This window comes from Barbatula barbatula (genome assembly GCF_947034865.1).
Source record: "Barbatula barbatula genome assembly, chromosome: 2".
Taxonomy (NCBI): domain Eukaryota; kingdom Metazoa; phylum Chordata; class Actinopteri; order Cypriniformes; family Nemacheilidae; genus Barbatula; species Barbatula barbatula.
The window spans coordinates 1,006,909-1,029,379 of NC_136767.1; the positions used below are offsets into that span (position 1 = coordinate 1,006,909).

The 22,471-nt window shown below is 38.5% G+C and overlaps 1 protein-coding gene across 3 annotated transcripts in view; it reads left to right on the forward strand.

Annotated features, from left to right (window-relative positions):
* abr (ABR activator of RhoGEF and GTPase) overlaps window positions 1-22,471 on the forward strand; it is a 90,093-nt gene that overhangs the window by 38,870 nt on the left and 28,752 nt on the right. For all 3 annotated transcript variants that reach the window (XM_079449003.1, XM_079449004.1, XM_079449005.1), the window contains exons 3-13: window positions 4,459-4,557; window positions 6,152-6,337; window positions 8,852-8,959; window positions 9,461-9,521; window positions 18,533-18,585; window positions 18,669-18,809; window positions 18,931-19,052; window positions 20,053-20,221; window positions 21,022-21,144; window positions 21,509-21,587; window positions 21,661-21,765. In XM_079449003.1, coding sequence (XP_079305129.1) covers window positions 4,459-4,557; window positions 6,152-6,337; window positions 8,852-8,959; window positions 9,461-9,521; window positions 18,533-18,585; window positions 18,669-18,809; window positions 18,931-19,052; window positions 20,053-20,221; window positions 21,022-21,144; window positions 21,509-21,587; window positions 21,661-21,765 — 1,246 coding nt within the window. The remainder of the gene's footprint in view (window positions 1-4,458; window positions 4,558-6,151; window positions 6,338-8,851; window positions 8,960-9,460; window positions 9,522-18,532; window positions 18,586-18,668; window positions 18,810-18,930; window positions 19,053-20,052; window positions 20,222-21,021; window positions 21,145-21,508; window positions 21,588-21,660; window positions 21,766-22,471) is intronic.

The following is a 22,471-nucleotide window of genomic DNA, read 5'->3' on the forward strand; positions in this document are numbered from 1 at the left end:
AGAGAGAGAGAGAGAGAGAGAGAGGGAGAGAGGGAGAGAGAGGAGACAGCACTTCTTCTGTCTTCCTCTGCTGGCTAGCTGACGGAGGTTTTGCTGTGTCTCAATGGCTAAAAATAGTGAGAAACCTTTTTTAACACGTGGCGTTTGCTAGGTTTCCATAGCAGATGTGTGCAAAGCTTCCGTGGTTTCTACCGGTCTTCTTTAACAATCCTGTAAACTGTCACCAGTTAGAGATATTATAGGAACAGTTCACCCAAAAACAAGTGTGGTTTCATCATTTATACACCCTTATGTCATGTTTGACTTTCTTACTTCTGCAGAACACAAACGAAGATATTTTGAAGAACATCGGTAACCAAACATCACTGACCGCCATTGAAAGAAGTCAAAACCACCGAGACATTTCTCAAAATATCTTCTGTTGTGTTCCACAGACGAAAGAGTCGTATACAAATTATGATGACGACAATTTCATTTAGCAGAAATGTGTTTCTTTGTTGTTTTTGTGTAGCCTAAATCTCTAAACAATTGTGCGGTGGGCCACGTTGCCTGTGCTGACTCACAACTCTGTTATCGTTTAAAGTCACCTTCATGGTGTTCCCATCATCAGATGTTAGGCTGAATATTAACACTGTTTGTTGTTGCGAGGGTCAAGGACATTTTCTGTGATAATAATAAATAAGTTGCATTTTTTAAATTATTTTCTCACGAGACTTTGCGGTCATTAATGCGGAGTCACTTGCTGAGATGCAATTTGATTGTAATGATTCATCGGAAAAAATATGATGATCTGTAAATGATGAGAGAATATTTATTTTTGGGGTGAACTGTTTCTTTAAGATGTTAATTTGTTGTAAAGAAATCGAGGCGCAATTTCTACTTTACTCAACTAATTTGAACTTTTTACAAGAAAATGTAAAGAAATGTGATTGAATCTTGGTACCACGATGCTGTTGTTGCTAGGGTGTTGCTATGCGGGTTCCAATATGTTTGGGGGGTTCATTAATACGATGTGCTGGGAGGTTGCAATGAGGTTTACTACATTTTCAAAAAGAATGTATGTAATAACACATTTTGTAATGTGTCCTTTTGCTTTGATGGTGTGTTAAATAAATAAGTTAACACAAAATGTCTTTACCTAAACACAGAGATATCGTTGTATTGTTTCTAGCAGTTTTACAATGAACACGCCGAATCAAAAGAAGCTCATTGGAAATTCTGCACCTTAGATATTGATCAAGATATTGATTCGAATTGATTTAAAGTCTTTTAGAAAATTGTGAAAACACTTATTTTTATTATTTTTATCCAAAGGATGGCTGAAGGTGTTTAAATCATTTTTTTATAACATGAGGTCTTCCTCTTTTCTCTTCACATGTGCTCTTTTTCTGTATTTTGAAATGTGAACTGTGTTTTAGAAGTCGATTCTTCCTGTGAGGTCACTTATTTATCGCTCTCTCTGATCTTTTCACTATCAGCACCAACCGTCGTACATGATGTCATAGTTGTTTATTTATATTTAGTATGCAGAAAACATTTCAATTCTTGAATCTTATAGCAAATTGAATGTCCTTGCATAACAAATAAAAAACCAAGAGAAACAAAAAAAGAAACGAGTTTGTTAGATATCATATGATAAAATATCTGAATAGATATTGCGATGAAGTAACTGACTTCATAATAATATGAAATCTCGCTGCTTCACGCTTTACAAAATGACTGGAGCATCTGTTGTTTACGAGATTACATGAGTTTGAGACGGGTTTGAAGTTTATTACGTTTATTTCCAACCAGACGATGACCGAATTCATCTATTGCACATAGATGTGGTGTTCTGGACAAAGGACTGTTTGTGAGTGAATTACAAGTGCTTCGGTGGATATATTTGGCTGTTCTGTTTTCATGTAGTTAGTCATAAGGGTGGTACTTCCTGTCTCTCCTGTTTATTCCTTTATAAAATCAACTTTCAGAGAAGACTTCATGAGACGGCCGAGCCAGTCAGCTTTTCATTTGTCCTCGTATAGTGTTAGTGGTTTTGTAGAACAGACAGGGTTTACACAGATGGTTATTGTTTTAAAATTGCTTTTATGAAGTCAAGTTATAAGGCAGCTGAATGTGTTTTAGATGGGACATGTGAAGGAGGGATTTGGTTTAAAATGGATTACTATGGAAAGTTAAAGGCTCTTAATGCTTGAGTTTACACAGGCTATCTGTGCCTCTGTTTGAACACACACAGACCGAACTCTGTGCCTGGAGACTGGGTGTGTCTCTACCTGAGAAAGTTCACACACACTTTCAGAAAATGAGAGTAAATAAGCCAGATCTGTGTCTGTGTATATTCCCCCTCTTTCTCTTTAAATGTAAGTTTGTGAGTATATATATGTATATGTTTACATCATATCTCACAACTTAAAAACAAATATCACAGAGAATAAATGTCTATTTTTTCTCTTTACATTATGAAGTTTGGGGAGCATCATGTACATGTCAAATAATCGAGGCAAAAACTGTCATTTTGAGCTCGATCGGGATCGGGAAGGGCGGTGTCGACCCGAAATAGATCTAAAGTGATAGCAACTGTACTTTGGATTTTACTGTATAAGGCGAAATAATTATTTTCTCATTAAGTGGTTTCCAGTTCTTTGTTTGGTGAGAATGCTGTGCGCTTTGTTTGGAATAGATGTGTAAACACATTATGATGAATTTACTCATTCCAACTACAAGGTTATTATAGGTTTTTTATTATAAAAAAAGTTAAACTATTAGAGCATTATTGTTTATTGACATTAAATTAAACACTACCCCTAATTCTGTTTCAAGAACCTAAGCCAAACGAACATAAGAAATGAACTCCAAAAGCACATAACAAAATAGCTAAAAAAATATAAAAATTAAAAAAGCTTTAATAAAACTGAAAACTATAGTTAATCATTTTCATTTTGTTCCAGACCATTATGACTTTATTTGTGACCCTGGACCACACAACCAGTTACGACACCATGTCTACACCAGATGCGTCTGGTGTGGACAACATTTTAAATAATGTTTTATATTGTCTCGTCGCATCACGCCGCGCCGCATCGGGTGTAGACACAGTGTTACACAAAAAGTTGTACATCACGCTATTCACGCGTTGTTGGACGCATGAACATTTTGAGTTTACATGCTTCATTCGCACGTGAAATATGCATTATTTGTGTGTGAAATTCACTTCACAACGAATTAGTGTCATGGGAGGGGCTTCTGCCAGGCCGCTCCAGTCTCGTTGCGAAACGGCTGGATTTTGTTGAGAGGAAAGCTGCGCTTTATGTGCTGTGGAAGGCTGTAAAATGGCATTGACTTGTTCGGCGGCGTGTCTGGGTCCGTCAACCAAAGTAAAATATGTTCAACTTATATGCGCAACGCAGAATGTCTATCATGTCTTTGCATGGACTTCACATGTAAATCACTCGCGCTTAACGCTTCATTCGCGTCTGTTAGTCTCATAAGTATATTTGCAGCAATAAGACACAAAACGCTGTCAAGGTACATTTACATTTATGCATTTGGCAGAAGCTTTTTTCCAAAGTGTCTTGCATTGCATTATACTATACATTTGATTCTAAGTATCTAAGGATCGAACCCACAACCTTGGCATTGCTAGTGCCATGTCCTAACCACTGAGCTACTGGAAAGATTATAGCATAAATAATTAGGATACGAAGTAAAGATCATGTTCTATAAAATAATTTTGTAAATTACCTACCGTAAATATATCAAAACTTAATTTTTGTGAGTGAATGCAGCAAAATGGCCTGAAACACGCCTTCACTCGCCCCTGCCCGCTCTTTGGGAATTACCCAATCAAGTTCGGTATCTGTGTAAAACTTTCGGGTTCATCCACTTTCCACAAACGTCATTACAGCGGTAAGCCAAAACGGAAGGTTAATTTATTTCCCTTAATTAGTAATATGCGTTGCTAAGGACTTGATTTGGACAACTTTAAATGTGATTTTCTCAATATTTAGTTTTTTTGCACCCTCAGATTCCAGATTTTCAAAAAGTTTTATTTCGGCCAAATATTGTCATGTCCTGACAAACCATACACCAATGGAAAGCTTTTTCAACTTGATTTGTAAATCTTAATTTCAAGAAATTCCCCCTTGTGACTGATTTTGTGGTCCATGATCACATTTGTCGTCTTTGTTTACATTTATGTATTTGGCAGAAGCTTTTTCCAAAGTGACTTACATTGCATTATACTATACATTTGTTTCAAAGTATGTGCAATCCCCTTGGTTCATCCCCGTGACTTTGTCGTTGCTAGCACCATATTCTTACCACCGCGCCACGGGAAAGCCACAAATGTTACGCAGAATGTCGTTCAATAGTGAAAACAAAAGCACATAAACGCTCAAACATATGTTACAAGTCTTATGCCACACAACAAACTCATGTGAATGTGAATCTGTGTTGCAGGGACACGTTGAAAAAGGTCTGGAGATGAAGAAACTGGTGCTGTCTGGTTTCCTGGCCAGTGAAGAGATCTACATTAACCAGCTGGAGGCTCTGCTGCTGGTCAGTACATCTGTCATAAATCACTCTCGCGACAGCCGTGTATTGTGTCACACTGATAGTGAGGTGTTCTGACTCCAAACGCTAAAGGGACAGTACACTTCTGAACTCTTGTGATTTCCTCTTCTTGTTTAAAGCAGCGTGGAATATCTTGATATAATGTCAATAAATCGTTCACGTCTAGCCAATGAGCGAGCGTCATTCGCTATTTATAGATAGCGCTATGTGATGTTCGCATGTACTTTGTTCCTCTTCTGTTTGAGCGTGTCATTTCCCCTCTTGTTTTACTAGTTCAAAGCATTTATTATTTGCCATAACAAAGTCAAACATCCACTTCCACTTCCAGTATTGGCCCAGTTTCCCATTATTTCGTATTACTGTCTAATGGGTATCTGAATGCTTTGCCAGGAGTAACAGGGTGCCGAAATGAATCGGAGGAAAGCTTCCACTGCCGTGTTTGAGCAAACCAAACCAGTAACCAGACACACTAAAATCCTTACAAAAATGTTATTTCATAAGCATGTTCTGGTGAAGTCCAAACATTGCTCGGCACTTTAAAACCGCTAACAAAATGGTTTACAAACAGCACTGCAGAGCTGGATATACATACAATAAATAACGTTTCTGAAATCAAGCTGCTGATAAGAAATGAAAATGATGTCACACTCGCCCTCGAGTTATCTCAGACCCGTCTAAATTTAGGGCTGTGCAATTAATTGAAAATGTAAAGTGGTTCAGCGGTGCGATTTCTTTACATACATTTTTCAGTTAAATTCACAGTTTAAAAGCCAAGTTTTATTTGTTAATGAGTAAGCTTGTGAAATAATCCAGATCTCAATATTGGCTAAAATAATCGTGATTATGATTTTTGTATACATTATATACATTACTTGGTTCTCCAGAACACAAAGGAAGATATTTGGAAAAATGTCAGGAACCATACAGATCTCATCCCCCATATTAGGGAAAATAATAACGATATGAGATCAGTTACTGACATTTCTTTCTTTCTTTTTTTTAATCTCACTCATACGTGATTCAATTCTAAATACATTAACATTCTCAGTGGGTTATACACGTTCTGTGGTTGTATTTTGTTTAAAGGTTAGTGTTGTGTTGAAAAACGGAAACAGGAAGTTCTTTTGGACCAGCGTTGTCATCCGAAGTTTATAAAACAAGCTTAAATGACTATTCCAGAATGTCTGTGACAGATGTCAACTGTCTTCATTGTTTGCAAAAAGGTTTTTTAAGGTTTAAGGACCAAAGGGTGGACTCTCACACTCTATGTTGGTCTGAAAATAACCACCGTGCACTTTAACACGGTGTTACTAGCACTGGAGAGGAGAGGAAGTCTAACATATTAACACATGCGTTGCGAAACTTTCTTCCGCCCTGAAGCCACTTTTAGATGGTCGGCATGTGAGTTTCCTCTTCTGCCTTTTCCAATGATGCATCGCAGAGTAAGATGTCATCGAGACAAACAGACCACAGAGGCGCTTCACAATACTCGTTTCAATTCTCATGTTTCCATGACCCGTTTCGCTCGCAGCTGTTCTCACAGAATGTCACATCACAATGTTTCTTTCTTCTTCCTCAGCCCATGAAGCCTCTGAAGGCCACGGCCACCACATCAAAGCCCGTGATGACCATTGAGCAGATTGACACTATTTTCTTTAAGATCCAAGACATCTTTGAGATTCACAAGGAGTTTTATGACGCCATATCTCCCAACATTCAGCAGTGGGATGAGAAGGTCACCGTCGGACACCTCTTCCAAAAACTGGTGAGTGCGAGACGTCACCGGTGTGTCCCGACAATTGGGGAATTTTTTTGTGTGTTTGTTTGTGGTTAACAAGATGTTATAAGTGAAGTTAACAGTGGATGTGTTAGCATTTGCTCTTAAGTGATCTGTTGCTGTCTCTGTTATAATAAGTCTGTTTATTTCCAAAACACTTGACAGTAATACAGTTAAAAAATAGGGAAAGATGTGAACAAAATCGATGAATCATTTTTTGTTGATGGTCCAGCCCTATTGGAACCGAAATGCTTTATTTAATTTAAGCTTCACAATTAAATTTATTTTTTGAGTCCTTGTACCCAAAACTTCAAGTGTGCGGTGATATATGAATGTACGCCGGCTGGAAAGTGCGAAACAAAACATAGTATTGTTGTTTTGTTTTCTGTCTGAGTGGTTTCTGACTTATTTTGTTTGACGAATTGTTGTTGTGTTTTAAGATTTGCTTTTCTGTTTTTAGATTTGTTATCGCGTTCTCAGATTTGTATTTTTGCTTCTAGATTTGTTTTCGGTTTTGCACCTTGTTGTTTTGTTTTGCACTTCTCGGCCACGGTATGAATGGGTTTGCCGATTATCTAAAATTGAATTAATTCTTTTCTGAAAACCTCCTTAAGGCAGTTCTTTCCTTCTCCATCTGTTGAGATGGGAGGAGAGAGAGAGCACAGTCTGAGATCATGTCTCAATATGTCCAGTCTTGTTCAGATGATCTGTACCGCCAGATGAAAATGAATGACTCCTCTCTTTTCAGACCCGTGTGTTCCTGTCTGTGTGTGTTTATTGATTGTTCATTTAAAGGCACAGCACTTGTGTGATGCCCGCACATGCTTTCTACTGTAGATGGGCAGCACACTACTGTACATAAATAATGACAGTTGCGTTTTTGCTGTTTGTCCTTAAGCCAGTGATTGTGTAAGGAATGAATTTGCTGGAGCTAGTTTACTCATCACGTCCTCCTGATAAATGTGCAATAACTTGTGTTATTGTGAGACGCTTCATGTCTCTCTGGGTTCTCTGGCGCTGCTAAACAGATTAAACGTCTTATGAAGGCTGGATTGTCTGTCTTAAACCTGGTTAAAGGTATTTTTGGCGTCTTAATGTGCTAATGGATGTTAGTTGCCGGTAGCTTTTGCAGGTGTGATACAATACTGGTTTTCTGACTCGGATGATACTTTTATATTTGTTTTTATTTTTGCTTCAATTGTTTACCTTGTTTTTAAATTGCTTTGGATAAAAGCGTCTGCTAAATGACCAAATGTAAATGTATTCTCAGATATTTATGAATGCAAATATACAGCCACGGACAAAATGAGAGAGCGTTCCTAATTGTCATTTAATCAGCATTGTAGATGTTTTGTGATCATTCCAGTTGAGTTTCAACAAATCAAACCTCAGTAGTGACAGAAAGTCATCCAACAGCAATGACAAGACACATGAAAACTGGGATCAAAATCCAGACTTTTTAAATGCATGTAGAAATATTATCGCTGTAAATATTGCCTGAAAAACACACAGCATCTTTTCTGTTATTTTCACATGTTTCTCCAGTTTTCATTTTCTGCAAATAAAAGCAAATAGAAACAAGATTTTAGTTTTGCGATAGAAATATTGTTAGTAGTTTACAGAATGAATAACTAACTAATAACTATACCTAAAGACACAGATCTCTAAAAAGTACATTTTAAATCAGTAAAACTAATTTCAAAAAGGCAAATTATATTATTGCTGGGTTTCATTTTAATTTGCATGAAAGAAATGCAGTAATACAGTATATCAGGTCAGTCAGTTGATCTTTTCTCACACAATGGCTTCCCAGCATGCATTACTCATCGGTACAGGTTACAGTTCATTTATCAGATTTATGAAACACCAGATGGCAGAAGGTTACGCTGCAACACTTTTCAGAAAATAATTTTCTCCGCAACACTGCCAATCATTCAGTTAGCAGATGGAGTACTTACAGCTCCCCCCGACACTTTGAAACGCATCGACAGAGAATGACGAAATGGCGTCAAACATGTTGGGCTTTTGAACAGAAGGGAAGGTTTAACACAAGCAATAGAGTTTCTCTCTTTTAGTCAACATTCTCTCACTCTCCCACTTTTCTTCCCATGTCTTTGTGACATGTGCGTGTGTCAGCGCTTGTTTATGGATGCGCTCGGTAAGTCCTAGAGCTTGATGCGGTGTTGCTAAGCGACGTGTTTCGAACCTTGACCAGGCAACGGGAGAGAAGAGCATGCTGGGACGGAGAATGAGAACTCGTTGTCGGGTCATTCTGTTCTCACAGCTATCATTAACATTACAGAAGTCGAGAAATCACAGCATGAAGGAGAATAGTGTTTGGGTCATGAAAGATACTGAGAGAAAAGATTTGAGATGTTATCATTCAGTCTGTTTTATCTCTCTGTATCTCATCTGAGGTTTGCAGGATCCTCTCCTCTCTCTCGGCAGCGTTTTCTGTTGGTTTGTATGTTGTGTAATTCCAGTTTGCTTCTCGTTTCTCAGGCCAGTCAGCTCGGTGTGTACAAAGCCTTTGTGGACAACTACAAAGTGGCAGTGGAGACGGCGGAGAAATGCAGTCAGGCGAACAGTCAGTTTCAGAAGATCTCCGAGGTGAGTTTATCAACACTACACAGCTTAAAGGTCCATTGTATGACATTAAGCAACATTTAGTGGTGAGGTTGTGAATTGCAGTCAATGGCTAATTCCACGCCTCCCTTTTGAAACACTTAAGTGACTGACACAGGAGTAAGATGTCGCCGCGTTTTCGTTTCTTTGCCGAAGGAGATGTAGACCGTTTAGGGCTCCTGTAGAAACAACACGGCAGCCTCCACGCAAGGGGACCCGCTGATGGATGTAGTTTTGAAATAACTCATTCTAAGTGTCTTTATACATCTCTGAAGAGATTTCCGTCAATAGATCCTTCAAAAAACCTCACACTGGACCTTTAAGCAAAAGTTCATCTTGGTGCATATTAAATATGTTCATAAGACACATAGAAGCAGAACATCACATTTCTCTATTTCACACTGGATGTATAGGAGCAGATGTGGCGTCTTTGTGTGGATTGTCAGCCAGTGTGTATTTATAGCGAACACTCTTGTCTCTTGACAGAATCTGAAAGTTAAAGGACCTAAAGAATCCAAGGACTGCACCACAAATGCCACCATGGAGGGTAAGAGGAGGTTTCATTGAGTGAATGCTTGTGTATAAATGAGCGCAGTGTCTCTTTAAGAGTGTCTTCTGCATCCTGCTTGTGTATGCAGCGTCCACAACTCAAGTGTGTGTGTGTGTGTGTGTGTGTGAGCGTGTGCTCGCTCTTTCCCAGTGAGATGGAAGTGTGCGAGTCTCTCTCTCTCTCTCTTGCTGTGTGTGTGTGTGTGTGTGAGAGGGATAAAAGCGGGTGCAGAATGAGAAGTAGTGCGAGAGCAGTTTGAGGACTGAAGGAACGTGGAAGTTTATCATGGAGGTTCTGCTGGTTCTCCGTCTCTGTAGTAACTGCACTTACGGTAACTGAACCGCTATTCAATGCATTGATGTGCAGGTTTTCTGACAGCTGCACGCAACTTTCGATGCTTGTTTCTGGATTGTTCTGTGGTTTGTCTTTAAATTGTTTGGCTTTGGCTTTCTGCGCAGTTTCGATGGAGAATGATCTGATGAACCGATTTAAATCAGAATACTCAGAGGATAAGTTCTGAATGGTTGCCGTTGATTTACAGTTGTGTAGGTAGAGCTCGACATTAAGCTTTGTCATGTTGTGCCTCTGACAAGAAAATGATATTTCACTTGAAGTGTCAATATAATTGTTTTTTATATAAAGACGCAGCTCGGTCTGATGCACCTATTGTCATTATTCTTAGCACAGACAGATTTATTTTCTTAGCGCTGTTATCATTTTTATTACAGGTTGTCCGGTCATGCAAGTAAAATTCTGTCTCACTTACCCATATCAAACATTCACTTGGTGTTAATGACGTCGAGCCCTGGCAGGTTGTGCCGTGATATTTTATTGGGGCTATACGAGTAAATCTAAAGAATAGAAAATGAATTCTGTTATTGTTGAAATGTTCGTTTAACTTAAAGGAATAGTCCATCCCTTTATTTACTCTCATGTCATTCTGTATGACTTTCTTCAGCAGAACACAGAAGACATTTCAAGAATGTTTTGACTTTCAACAGACGCAAAAACCACAGAAACATTTCTTCGAATTGTCATTTTTGGGTGAACCATCTCCATTACGAATCTGCTTTTTTGTACAAAATTGATGTCTTTAATATTTAATACTCTCACTTAATAGGAGTTTGTGTTGTAAAGATCGCATGGCCAGTTATCTACATGGATTACGAAGCATGTCATCTGCGATTGGCTGATCATCGCTCAAATATTGTAATTGGTTTAATTGCTTCGATCTCAAGACATGTCAGAAGACCGAGCCGTCCGTGTGTGACTAATCAAACTGAACACAATCTGATTAATGCTGATACATGAGTAGATATACAACCTGGACAATGCTCACTTCTGTTTTTGTCAGAGGATCTCTTGAACGAATGAAGTTACTTTTGGACAAAAACATAATTATTGTATTACATTTTCGGGCACATTTCTTCATATAATACAGAGTCTTGTTTAGGGATGTTCATATTAATCGTTTAACCGTTAACCGATAGTAAAACCCTATGACCGCTTACTATTATCAGTTATGGCCGGGCAGAATATTCCGTTCCGAGATTTTTCTCTTCCGTGTATTCCGCGTAATGTAAATAAGTGGGCGTGTTTAACTCGGCGCTCTGCTAATTGGGCTCTATTCTGAAAAAAACAAATGAATTAATCCACCCGTAACAAATGAACCTATCAAACATTATTTTGACCTTCTTTCAGTCTGTAGTTTAGTGATCCGCTCCACTCCGGCGATTCTTCTCTCATGCTGGCATCTGCTCCAGCATAGAAAAAAGCTCATTCTCAACACGTATTGCAGAAGTCAGGTTGTTTTGTAAAGCTGTTAATAGCTTTAATAAAATTGAACTTCAGGCAAGCTAAGGTGAAACTTGCATTGAAATGCGCGATGACGCTCGCTTTGATGTGACGCGCTAACATCCAGTTTTGGGAGACGCGAGAGGACTAAACATAGAGAATAAACAAACCTAAAGACAGAGACTATTGCTCATCTAATAGAGAGTGAAAACGATAAACAACTACAGTACAGACCCCATGAACACCAGTTTATAACACGAGTCAAATACTCTCATTGTTTGTGCATATTAAAACTTCATTATTATACATGCTGTCTATCTTCCTACTGTATACATGTGATATAGATATGAATAAATAATACATCTGATTGTCAAAACTTAATTTGATATCTTCAGTACATTTTCATAATTTGCCTACATTTTAACTATGGGGAGCATTTAAATAAACTGTAATAAATAAATTAAATCAATCTAAGAAAAATTCGGTTTAAAATATAGCATTATAATGCGAGATTTCATGAATATGTCCTCACCGTAAAATAATTTACTCATTCCGTGAGATAGATTTTTGACCATTCCGCCTCTACTATCAGTTAAACGGTTTAACTTCTTTTAATAGAGAAAAAAAAAAGCAGATAATAAATAATAGATTTTCATGTTTTTTGCATGACGACGAAAGATGTGCTAATACTTGTTAATTTAAGTCAACACGTGAAAGACGTCGCCGTGTGAAGCCACACGTGCCAACAGACATTTCGCTTAGAACGCAAAATGAAGCGAGCGAAATAAAGTAATGTGTGGGAGCATTTCAACAGAAATGTGCATCTTTGGCAATGGCCACTACAGAAGATGAACAAGTGTGTCGGATGATGCGGCTGCGCAAGCGCAGGCATAACAGTTAACAGGCTGCGGTCCAGATTATCCCCGCAGCATATTGATATGCTCCTTTTTTTTTATATTTTAAAATCTTAATTTGTTAACTATTTAATTCATGTGATTTTTTTCAGTTTAGGTTTATTTATTTTCGAAATTTTGAAATGATATTCTTCATTTATATTGTGAATAATATTATGTTTGTTCGTTGTTATCAAGGTTTTCTTGTGATCGTTGATGATCTGTTTTGTACGCTACTGTTTGCAATTTCATAATAAACCCATAAAAATGAGTTTTTACTGGGTCACAGACAATCGGCAACTGTATTTTTTTTCAACGTCCGATTTATATAAAAACCTCAGTTAACCGTTAATGTTCGGTTAACGAGCGCCGGTTGTCGGTTAAGAAAATTATCCGAAATGAACATCCCTAGTCCTGTTGTAAATGACAGCAACTGCCATCTGAATTTCACAATGTTAGCCCACTGTAATACTGACATGCGTGTCTGAATGTCTTTTGAAGTTCCTCTTTCCATCCCAAGGTGACTGGAGGATTATTTCCCACAATGCACCACCGGCAGTCACCACAGCCATAGATGATAGACAGATAAAAGAGCTCTTTCAACTGGGCAAGGTGTGGGGAGAGAGAGAGAGAGAGTGGATCTCAAGTAAGGGTGCTCGGATTGATCGGTCATTAATCGATTGAAATAGCTTGATCGGCGATCTCTATAACGGCTGATCAAATGACACTAATCATGTGGACCGTAGTGTGTTTAACTGCGCTGTGCAGACCGAGTGGCGTATGAGGTCTGGAACGTTCAGCTCACTCGCTCAGCTGTCTGTTGCCTGTCACTCCTTTTTGTTGCACAGTCTGAAGTAAACTAATACACGACGTACACAATGCAGATAAATTCGGTTTACCAGAGTGATAACTGCATTCTGCTGTCGAATTACCCCCCAAAAATGCAGATAGTGACAACAGCATTGCCAAAACCATACGCAGTGTGTACATGACGTTTCTAAACGCTCATCAGAGATGTGTTTTCGTCTCTATGTGAGGTGCTAGAAAATGAAAGAAGTCTTTCCTTTCCCAGATTTGACTTGGGGCTTACGTTGGCTGCTCTCACGAGCCCATCGCTTAAGCGACAGTGTTGCCAGATCTTCATAGAAAAAACAGTCCAAAATATAACTTACAAATACAAATCATTTATATGTTATTAGACCCAAGAATCTCTGAGCATTTTTAACACAAAGACCAAACAACAAACATAAAAGTGGTTAAAAATGTAATGAACTTGGCAACAAAGCAACAAGAAAGAGCGCTCTCCAACAAAACACAGCGCGACTGTCAGAGGTACTTTTATTTAATTGATAGACAAAGCCAATCTCTGAAAATAACCGATACCAAACCGGTTATATTCTTAAAGCGGCGAGACGCCAGAACGTTGCGATGGAACTATCAGGGCATTCACTCCCGCGTTTAAATGGGGTTGTCATTCCCGAAAGTTTGCAGTTTCTAAGCGTTTACTTTGTTGTTTTTTCATAATTATTAAACGGGAAAGTTATGTTATACTCTGTTCCTGTGGCTGCTGTCACTTATGTTTACTTTCTAAAACGGAAGAGGAATATGTTGTTTGCAAGTTGTCAATTTATGATTCCTTGTCATCACTTAATTCATTAGGTAATATGAACTGTTCTTCAAAATTGTTAAATAAATCAGTCTACATGATAAAGAGAAGGCTGTAATAGGTGATCGTATCGGCCGATAATGGTCCTAAAGATGTGTAATCTATGAACGGCCCCTGATCGGTGCGACCTTAATCTCAAATCTGTCTCCGTGTATGTCCTGCAGGTATTGATTTTCTCAGGCTTCATACATCTCTAATAACTCCTGCCACTGGCAGCAACTGCTTTGTCCAATCACATCAAAGAGTGATGCACAACCAGGCCAGTCAGAGAGCTCCATTAGTCCGTATCAGACCCCCGGCTGGTGTGACAAGAATCCTAAAGCGCATTAGAACTTGCACTTGAATGTCTTATGTGAGTGCGACACATATAGTGTCAGCCCGCAGCAGTTCTCTGCAATATCTGTCGTCTTGTTTCTTACAGAGTTATAGTTATGCTGTCAGGACCGCTTCGAATAAATCATCACCCAACACCATGAATCAACTGCATGTGGGTGGTTTCAGTAAATACAGCGCTGGAAAAGCCAAATGTTAGAAATGGTTATGTGTGTTTATTTTAATACTTCCTACCTAAATATATCATACTTGACTCTGAATCATTCACGAACGTCCTGTTAGGTTTTTTATGTAATAAATGATGTGAACTTAAATGTGGAATCTGTACTGTAGCTTTTTTGGTTAAAAATAAAAAACAGTTATTAGGCAATCAGTTTGAAGACTTCCCTGTATTACTATGATGCGTGACAGAAAGCTTCCAATAATATTTTATAATACTGTCGTGTCGGATTTTGTTAAACATGTCAGTTTGTTCTGAGTGTCCTTTTATTTAACTGTTTTTTATTTTATTTAGTTATTAATGGGCAAAACATGATTTAATTTAGTTAAAAAAATGAGAAATGGATATAGCGAGATGACAGTGTCTCAGATGACTGAGAATCCTGAGGTCAATATTTTATTTTATTTTGCTTAACGTTGCATTTGCACAGAATTGTGTTGCCTTCTGTGTTTTTGTGGATTGATTTTCACGGATAAATTGTTGACCACGCTATAAAATGAGTCAATTTTGATTGCACATGGACTTTACAGCGACAACGAGTGACTCCTGCTCACTGTTGCCCCACGTGGTTGATAAGTGGAATTGTCTGTGTACAGTGTAGTAAAAACCGTCGCAAAGATTTCCCGCTGGCAGCTCAATACATGAGTTGACCCAGATACATCGTATACAGCACATAGCATGTACATGTATTTTATTCTTCATTTACAAGCACTTCATGACGAGACACGACAGCATGCTAGCTATCGACACCGGTAACAATATATTATCTCTCAGCTACCTTAGTTATAAAGAGTGAACCTGTGGTGCCCCAATGACACAGACTAATAACAAATTTGTCAAAAGTACAGGACAGTAACAAAAGAATTACAAATCCTGGAGCAGGTCCGCTAGGTCTTCATCCGTTTTGCAACCCGTTGCCTCTTGCAGTAATCCCGTCCGATATCGATTTGTCACTCTCTCGCTTTCTCTTCTTTGCTACCTCTTTGGTATTTTGGCTGGCTCTGCCATGGTGATGTTTTGGTTCGTATCGTCTTACTGTTAGCTGGCTAACTTCTCCCAGACTACGAGTAAAACGTCACGTATGCGTAAAGCAGGGGATAGGAGGGGCTTGTACCGACCTGAACACCAAAGTTACAAGTGCAATTCCTGCCGATACGAGGCTGCCTTAGGTATCAACGGCAGTAAAATTCGTTAAGTTTAAAGTTGTCCTACCACTAAAATAGTTTGAGACATTATTTTAAGGGCCAAAAAGTTGCTCGTTGTCGCTTTAAAGTCCCCATGAACCGGAAGTTGCAACCGTTTTTACTTCCATATTTCTGAATGAAATGGAATTTTGGAAATAGTGAGCGTGGCGTTCGTCTTTCTCTGTGATTTGATTGGATGTATAAAAACAGCCTTTGCATTTTGAAATGAAACTGGCATCAGACTGACAGTTGAAGGGGAGGAGTTAACGGATGCTCCGCCCAAGCCGAGATGGATTTGAGATGCATAGTCACTACATTTTAATGATGTTTATGAGGCCACACTGTTTTTAAAAAGATAATGACCCACATTGATCAACTATTTACAATAAACGCTGCAATATTTTATTAAAAAATAAGCATTTTTTATTTCACTGGGACTTTAAGAACTGGCATACACACCTACATACTGCGCACACAAACACACACATCATCTTTCCCTGTTGTTCCCTTTCGCTCAATCAGCAGGTGAATGAATAGAAATCAAAAGCTATTGATCACGAGAGGTTTATTCTTGGACTCTTTTTGAAGGGCATGTAGGAATCGAATTAGTATGCAAGTGTCTGTGCTGAGATTTGTGCTCCAGGATTGTGATTGCATGTCACAAGCGATGTCCTGATTGGTTCCTTTCTAATCACCTGTGATTGGTCAGTCTGGGGTGGAATAAATCAGAGAAAGTGGAATGAACTGATTTTGTGTATCCAACCACACGAACTATGTCTGAAATCTAGGCATTTGTCATATGCAGAGGATTGTTCGATATCCCGAGCAGAAAAATCACACGGCAGAAGTATTGTTCTTATACTCATGTTAAAACTCTCTCCCTCTTTTCACTTTCTCTCTCCAGTCATCCATCAGCCCTGCAGAGACTCACGGGAAATATTTCATGTCAGGCTGTTCGGTCCTGTCGTGATGTGATTAGATTGTGAATTGTTTGTAAGTGAGGGTGGGCTGCTGGGAATTGACGTCCATTAGTGAAAGGCGTCAAGACCACCGCGGGTCGCCCGTCATCATTTTGTCAGATGATGAAAATGTGAGCGATTTTCCCACCACAAGCTTCTCGCTGAAAATTGTTCACGGGAGGAGACTCATCGTGAGCATGATGTACAACTTGGTCTTGGAGAGCTGTGATGTTGAGACATGGTGCTCACGGTGGAAGTACAGATTCAGTTCGGTCCTGATCACATTAGTTTTCTCTTGACTGTCTCTGTGCACTGCTGCACGCTTCAAAACGTCAAAACAAGGCTTAACTAAAACATATTTTAGAGACATTTTTGAAGAATTGAGTAAAAATAATACTAATACAACAATTGAAAAAAAAGTGCGTTATTTATATTTTATTTTTACTGGGTCATTCTCACGAAACCACTGAAACATCATGGCAGTAAAGATTTGAATTATAAAACGTACAGTTCGATAACAAAAAATGACCATAATAAAGATAATTGTGTTCCTTACCTTGGACAAACATCATTTTGACAGGTTTTAAATATTTAGATATTTTATTGCTTTTCTGCGGAAAATCTCAAGCGTAATACATCCCAGTTTGTCTTGAGTGCATTATGTGTTGTGAGTTATACAGTCAAATTAAAATATTTAAAAAAACAATTGGATGTCCAAAAAAATGATTGACAGAATATTCATGTGACTACAATAAAAATGAAGAAATAGTTGAAGAACGAAGTGTCCATGACTAATATTCTCATTCTCCGTAACGTTTTTTAAACACACACAATGATATTTACATTAAGTTTGATTGTACGTGTAGAAACACATCTAGTTTCTTTTTAAATGCAACAAGTTAACAGATTACTTTTTTCTAGTTGCAAACATAATATTCTCTTGTCACGCTGTGTACACAACTTTTTTGATCTCATTACCGATACAGGTAGTTTTCCACATTTAAAAAATGATAGTCTTTTAAAATATATCAAATATAATGAATTGATGTCTTATGTATGATTGATAAACACTTTCTTAGGCATCATTGCTTGGCTTGTTTTTAGCAAAACATGCTATGAGATTGACTGTTTTAAATGGTTACGGTAATAAGAATTTTATTGGTGTGCAATTTGGGCGTTTGGGTTGTCCGTTAAATAAAACGATGATAACAACAAAAATCTACGAATTGTCCGTATTTAGGTCATTTAAAAAATATATGCGTACAAAAGCCAAAATGTTTTTGTAAGGGGCTTGTTTGTCGGGTTAGGGAGTTCATTAAATCATTAGAAAAATCCATCAGCTTTATATTGAAACGGTAAGGTAACGTGGCCTCGTGTCTGTCCCGCCGCAGTGCTCAGATTCACAGCTCTTGGTTTGAGAGATGGTGCTGATGCTGTGAACTGACAGGCCGGGGCGTAGCAGCCATTTTAAAATTGGGGGTCAGCTGTCGGATGATGTGACCCTCTAAGGCCAAACTAATTATGCACATAATGTACATGTTCATATAATGAATTCTATATAGTATACCAGTTGGCATTTTAGAGCACCCTTGTTAACGCGACATAACTCATACTTACAGTGTGTGTTTGAGAAAAGGACTTTTTCTGGGGTGCCACCCCATAACTGCCAAAGGAGCAATGAAATGAAAGAAATCACGAGCGCAACTCCCATTAACAGTTTTGAAGCTTTTGGCAGACTCACAGAGCTGAAGATGTAAACTCTCTGTGTTTATTGAACCGATCGTCTGGTGTTTGTGGAGCACACAGAGATGCTGATCTCATCCTTGCTCTGTAATAGATCTGTGATTGGATTTGATATGAAGTCATAGACGTTTGTGTGAATGAAAGTGTGTGTGTTTGGCTCTGTATTTGATAAATGATCTACTCTATGAATTAATTTGATTAACTTTTTCTTTACAGCTCTCCTCTACAAGCCTATTGATCGTGTCACCCGAAGCACTCTGGTCCTCCATGTGAGTCTCTCTCGCTCTCTCTCTCTCTTTCTCTCTCTCTTATTATGTTTGGATTAACTCACCAATGTCTGTGTTTGCTGCAGGACTTGTTGAAACACACCCCAAAGGATCATCCGGACTTTCCTCTGCTGCAGGACGCTCTGAGAATATCCCAGAACTTTCTGTCCAACATCAATGAAGAGATCGATCCCCGCCGGACGGCTGTCACCACACCTAAAGGAGAGGTGTGTTCATTACAAATATGATCTTATGATTGTCAGTGATGTATCGTGACCTTTTGCGCACAGCGTTTGTGTGTTGTGATGGGTCCACAGGAATAAATGGCGTGTGTTTCTGCATCCGCAGGTTCGACAGCTGATCAAGGACGGTTTTCTGGTGGAGGTGTCGGAGGGGACGCGTAAACTCCGTCACGTCTTTCTGTTCACGGACCTTCTGCTCTGTGCCAAGATGAAGAAGACCGCTGTGGGGTATGAAAAACTGTCACACTTTCACTCTTGTGGTACATAACCTATGCAGGCGCAGCATCATTTGCTGTTGTCATGGTTACAATGACAGAGAGGCACTGAGAATGATTGATGGCTGCTGTAAACAAAGATTGTAAATCTCATAAGAACGAAATAGACCCATGTGTGTTTTTGTGCATCTTTAAAATACAGTCATACCTATCTAGGTTTATTTCATTTATTGCCTACCATTAAAAAAAGATATAATTATGGGTATTCGTTTTGTATGCATACGAAGTATATTTTAGTAAGTACTTCAATATGATCAGAATTACTTTACTCTTATTCTAAAATGTAAAAAAATTAATATTAAACTTAAAAATCTGCATTTAACTATGGGTGTTATGTTGTGATTAGGACAGTCAAGCCATTACCATTTTTGATCTAATTATTTACATGATATGTCAGTTAAATAATCAAATTATTCACACATCAAGTTTACACCCGTAAGAAAAATTAGTAGCGTCAGAAATATATTTAGATTTAACATTTATTAGACAAACCATGAAGATAAGTAAATAAGTGATTTTTTTTGGGTAAACTATATTTAATGTTTTTAATTAAAATGGAAGTATGAAAAGACACTAAATACCACACTAATTATTACACTAAATAATAAACTAAAACTGCCATAAGGTGGGGTTTAATGTCGTTCTATGTATGTGTTTTTATATATACATTATTATAATACACCGTACGCACACAAATAACCTTTTATTTATGAGACAATTCATTCATCTTGGATTCATGGTTTGACAGGCCTTATTATGAATGCGTTCATCTGATCTGGAATCTCATTAGCTGCTTTTCTTTATCATTTAGTTCAAGGCATCCGTTTCAAAGACACTTTCTGTTGAATGATGGCTGGCTCCTGGTTTCTCCATAAGTTTAGTGTATAAGTCCATTTTCAGAATGTCTTCACTGTGTGATGTTACAATCTGTGTGTGTGTTTGTGTGATGACAGGAAACATCAGCAGTACGAGTGTAAATGGTACATCCCTCTGGCTGATCTGAGCTTCCAGACTCTGGACGACTCGGACTCTATTCCTCACGTCCAGATGCTGCCCGAGCACGAGATCGAGGAGATGAAGATCAAGATCTCTACCATCAAGAGTGATATCCAGAAAGAGAAAGTGGGTTTTCACCGTAATGCTGTTTTTTGCAGGGTCTTTAAAATCGTCTTCACTCCACGAATGGTCCTTCGAAGATTTGCTTTTTAGGGGCCTGTTTGGTATTTGGATTAACCGCATCTTTGTGTTTTGTTTACTGACGTTATTAAGTCAGTTTTGAGCACATCATGACTTGATAAATGTCACTTGTACTTGAAATTAAATCGTGTGTTTCTGACAGATATTGAAAGTCATGTAGCGTATCACAATGACATGCATTATATCAAGATGTAAAATGATGAAGACACACAAACAGGCTGAATGTTGTGGATTATGTTTCTTTAGCTGTTGAGCATCGATAACCATCATATGGAAATGCACATATACACACACACTTAACTTCTAAAAGTCTTGTATACACGAAATGCAAAATACTTTCTATGACCATTTTTTGTTTAACAGAGTAAAGACATTTATAAAGACATTTTTGGTTACAAGCATTCGTCCAAATATATTCTTTACAACATCCTGACTGTCTGACTCTGAATGTGTGTACATTGTGTATCAGTGAGACGTTTATTCATTAACTGGATTCCAAGAAAACTGACCGCGACAGATGAGAGAACAGCAGGGGGAAGAGAGCTCATCAGAGTAGACAGTTTCTCTGATTTAAATGATTATAGTCATGATTGCTCATGTGTCTCCTGCTGCCGTCTGACGTTGTTCTTGTCTCAGAATCTCTAACACAGACGCATGAATGTCTCGGCCATATTGTTCTCGTCTGTTTAATGCACGAATAACAGATTGATGTTGTGTGTGGACAGAAATCACAAAAGGGTCAGAGTCGGAACCTGGACCGCCTGAGGAAAAAGATGAACGAGCAGGAGTCGTATCTGCTGTTACACTCGCCCACCATCCCGTTCCGCATTCACAACAGACACGGCAAGGTATGATACAACCTCTCAGACGGCATGTTATTGATCTGCTCCAACAAAAAATATTTTCAAATGCATTTTACTCATTAATTTTTATTTTTTAATAAATTCATCTTTAATGCTGCATGACAAAGGTGTGGAAACGGTTTTAAACTGGAACTTAGACATTCATTTATATTGCATTAAATTATTTTTGTATTTTTGAATATATTATCTAAATCTATCCTTTAACAGCATGAATGGGAAACCCACAATGACTCTTGTCTTTCTTTGGGACGTTTTAATGCAAGTCTTGTGTCAGTTTTGTAGCTGTCCACCAGGTGGCGCCATTGTTTTTATTCACTATGTTCACATGCCCTTCTCTCTCCATCTGTAGAGTTGCTGCCTGTTCTTGCTGTCGTCAGATTACGAGAGGTCAGAATGGCGCGAGAGCATTCAGAAACTGCAGAAGAAAGGTCAGAACATTCCTGTCTCGCACTGATGGGTGTGTACACAGAACCTGGTGCTTATTGTGTGTGTATGTTTCAGATCTGCAGGCGTGTGTGTTGAGCCCTGTTGAACTGCAGGTGCTTACCGGCTCCTGCTTTAAACTCAGAACCGTCCACAACATCCCCGTCACCAGCAACAAAGATGGTAAGCTATTTGAAAACACACATTTTCTGTACACTGTTCATAGTTGCCAAGTAAGTTAAATCCCCAAATTACAGTATTTTAGATTATTACAGAATCAGTAAACTCAGAATATATAAATGAACATGATGTCAAAGTGGCGCTGTTTTACCAATGCTTAATCTGGCTCAGGGGTCTTGAGTGGGTGTAAGCAGTTAGTGTTTATAGTCTTCATGTTTCATAAGTGACATACACAGAAGACCCCCCGAGATCACCCTCGGAACCCCAAAACATCCCTCCTGCTGCGAAATATAAGATGGAGAGAATGAGGTGAAATAAAGACCAGCTGCTGGAGGAATGTAACCTCTGCCACATAGACTTACAAACCCAGCTCTCCCCTAACACCACACACACACACACACACACACACAACACACACAACATCAGATCAAACACAAACTACACCTGCACGCCGAACACACACTCTCATATCAAACACAAACAAACACACCACCAGATCACAAACTACACGCACACACACCCTCAGATCAAACACAAACAAACACACCACCAGATCACAAACTACACACACACACACACCCTCAGATCAAACACAAACAAACACACCACCAGATCACAAACTACACGCACACACACCCTCAGATCAAACACAAACAACACACACACATCATGAAATGTATTCATGATAAGCAAATGAGAATAAATAGAG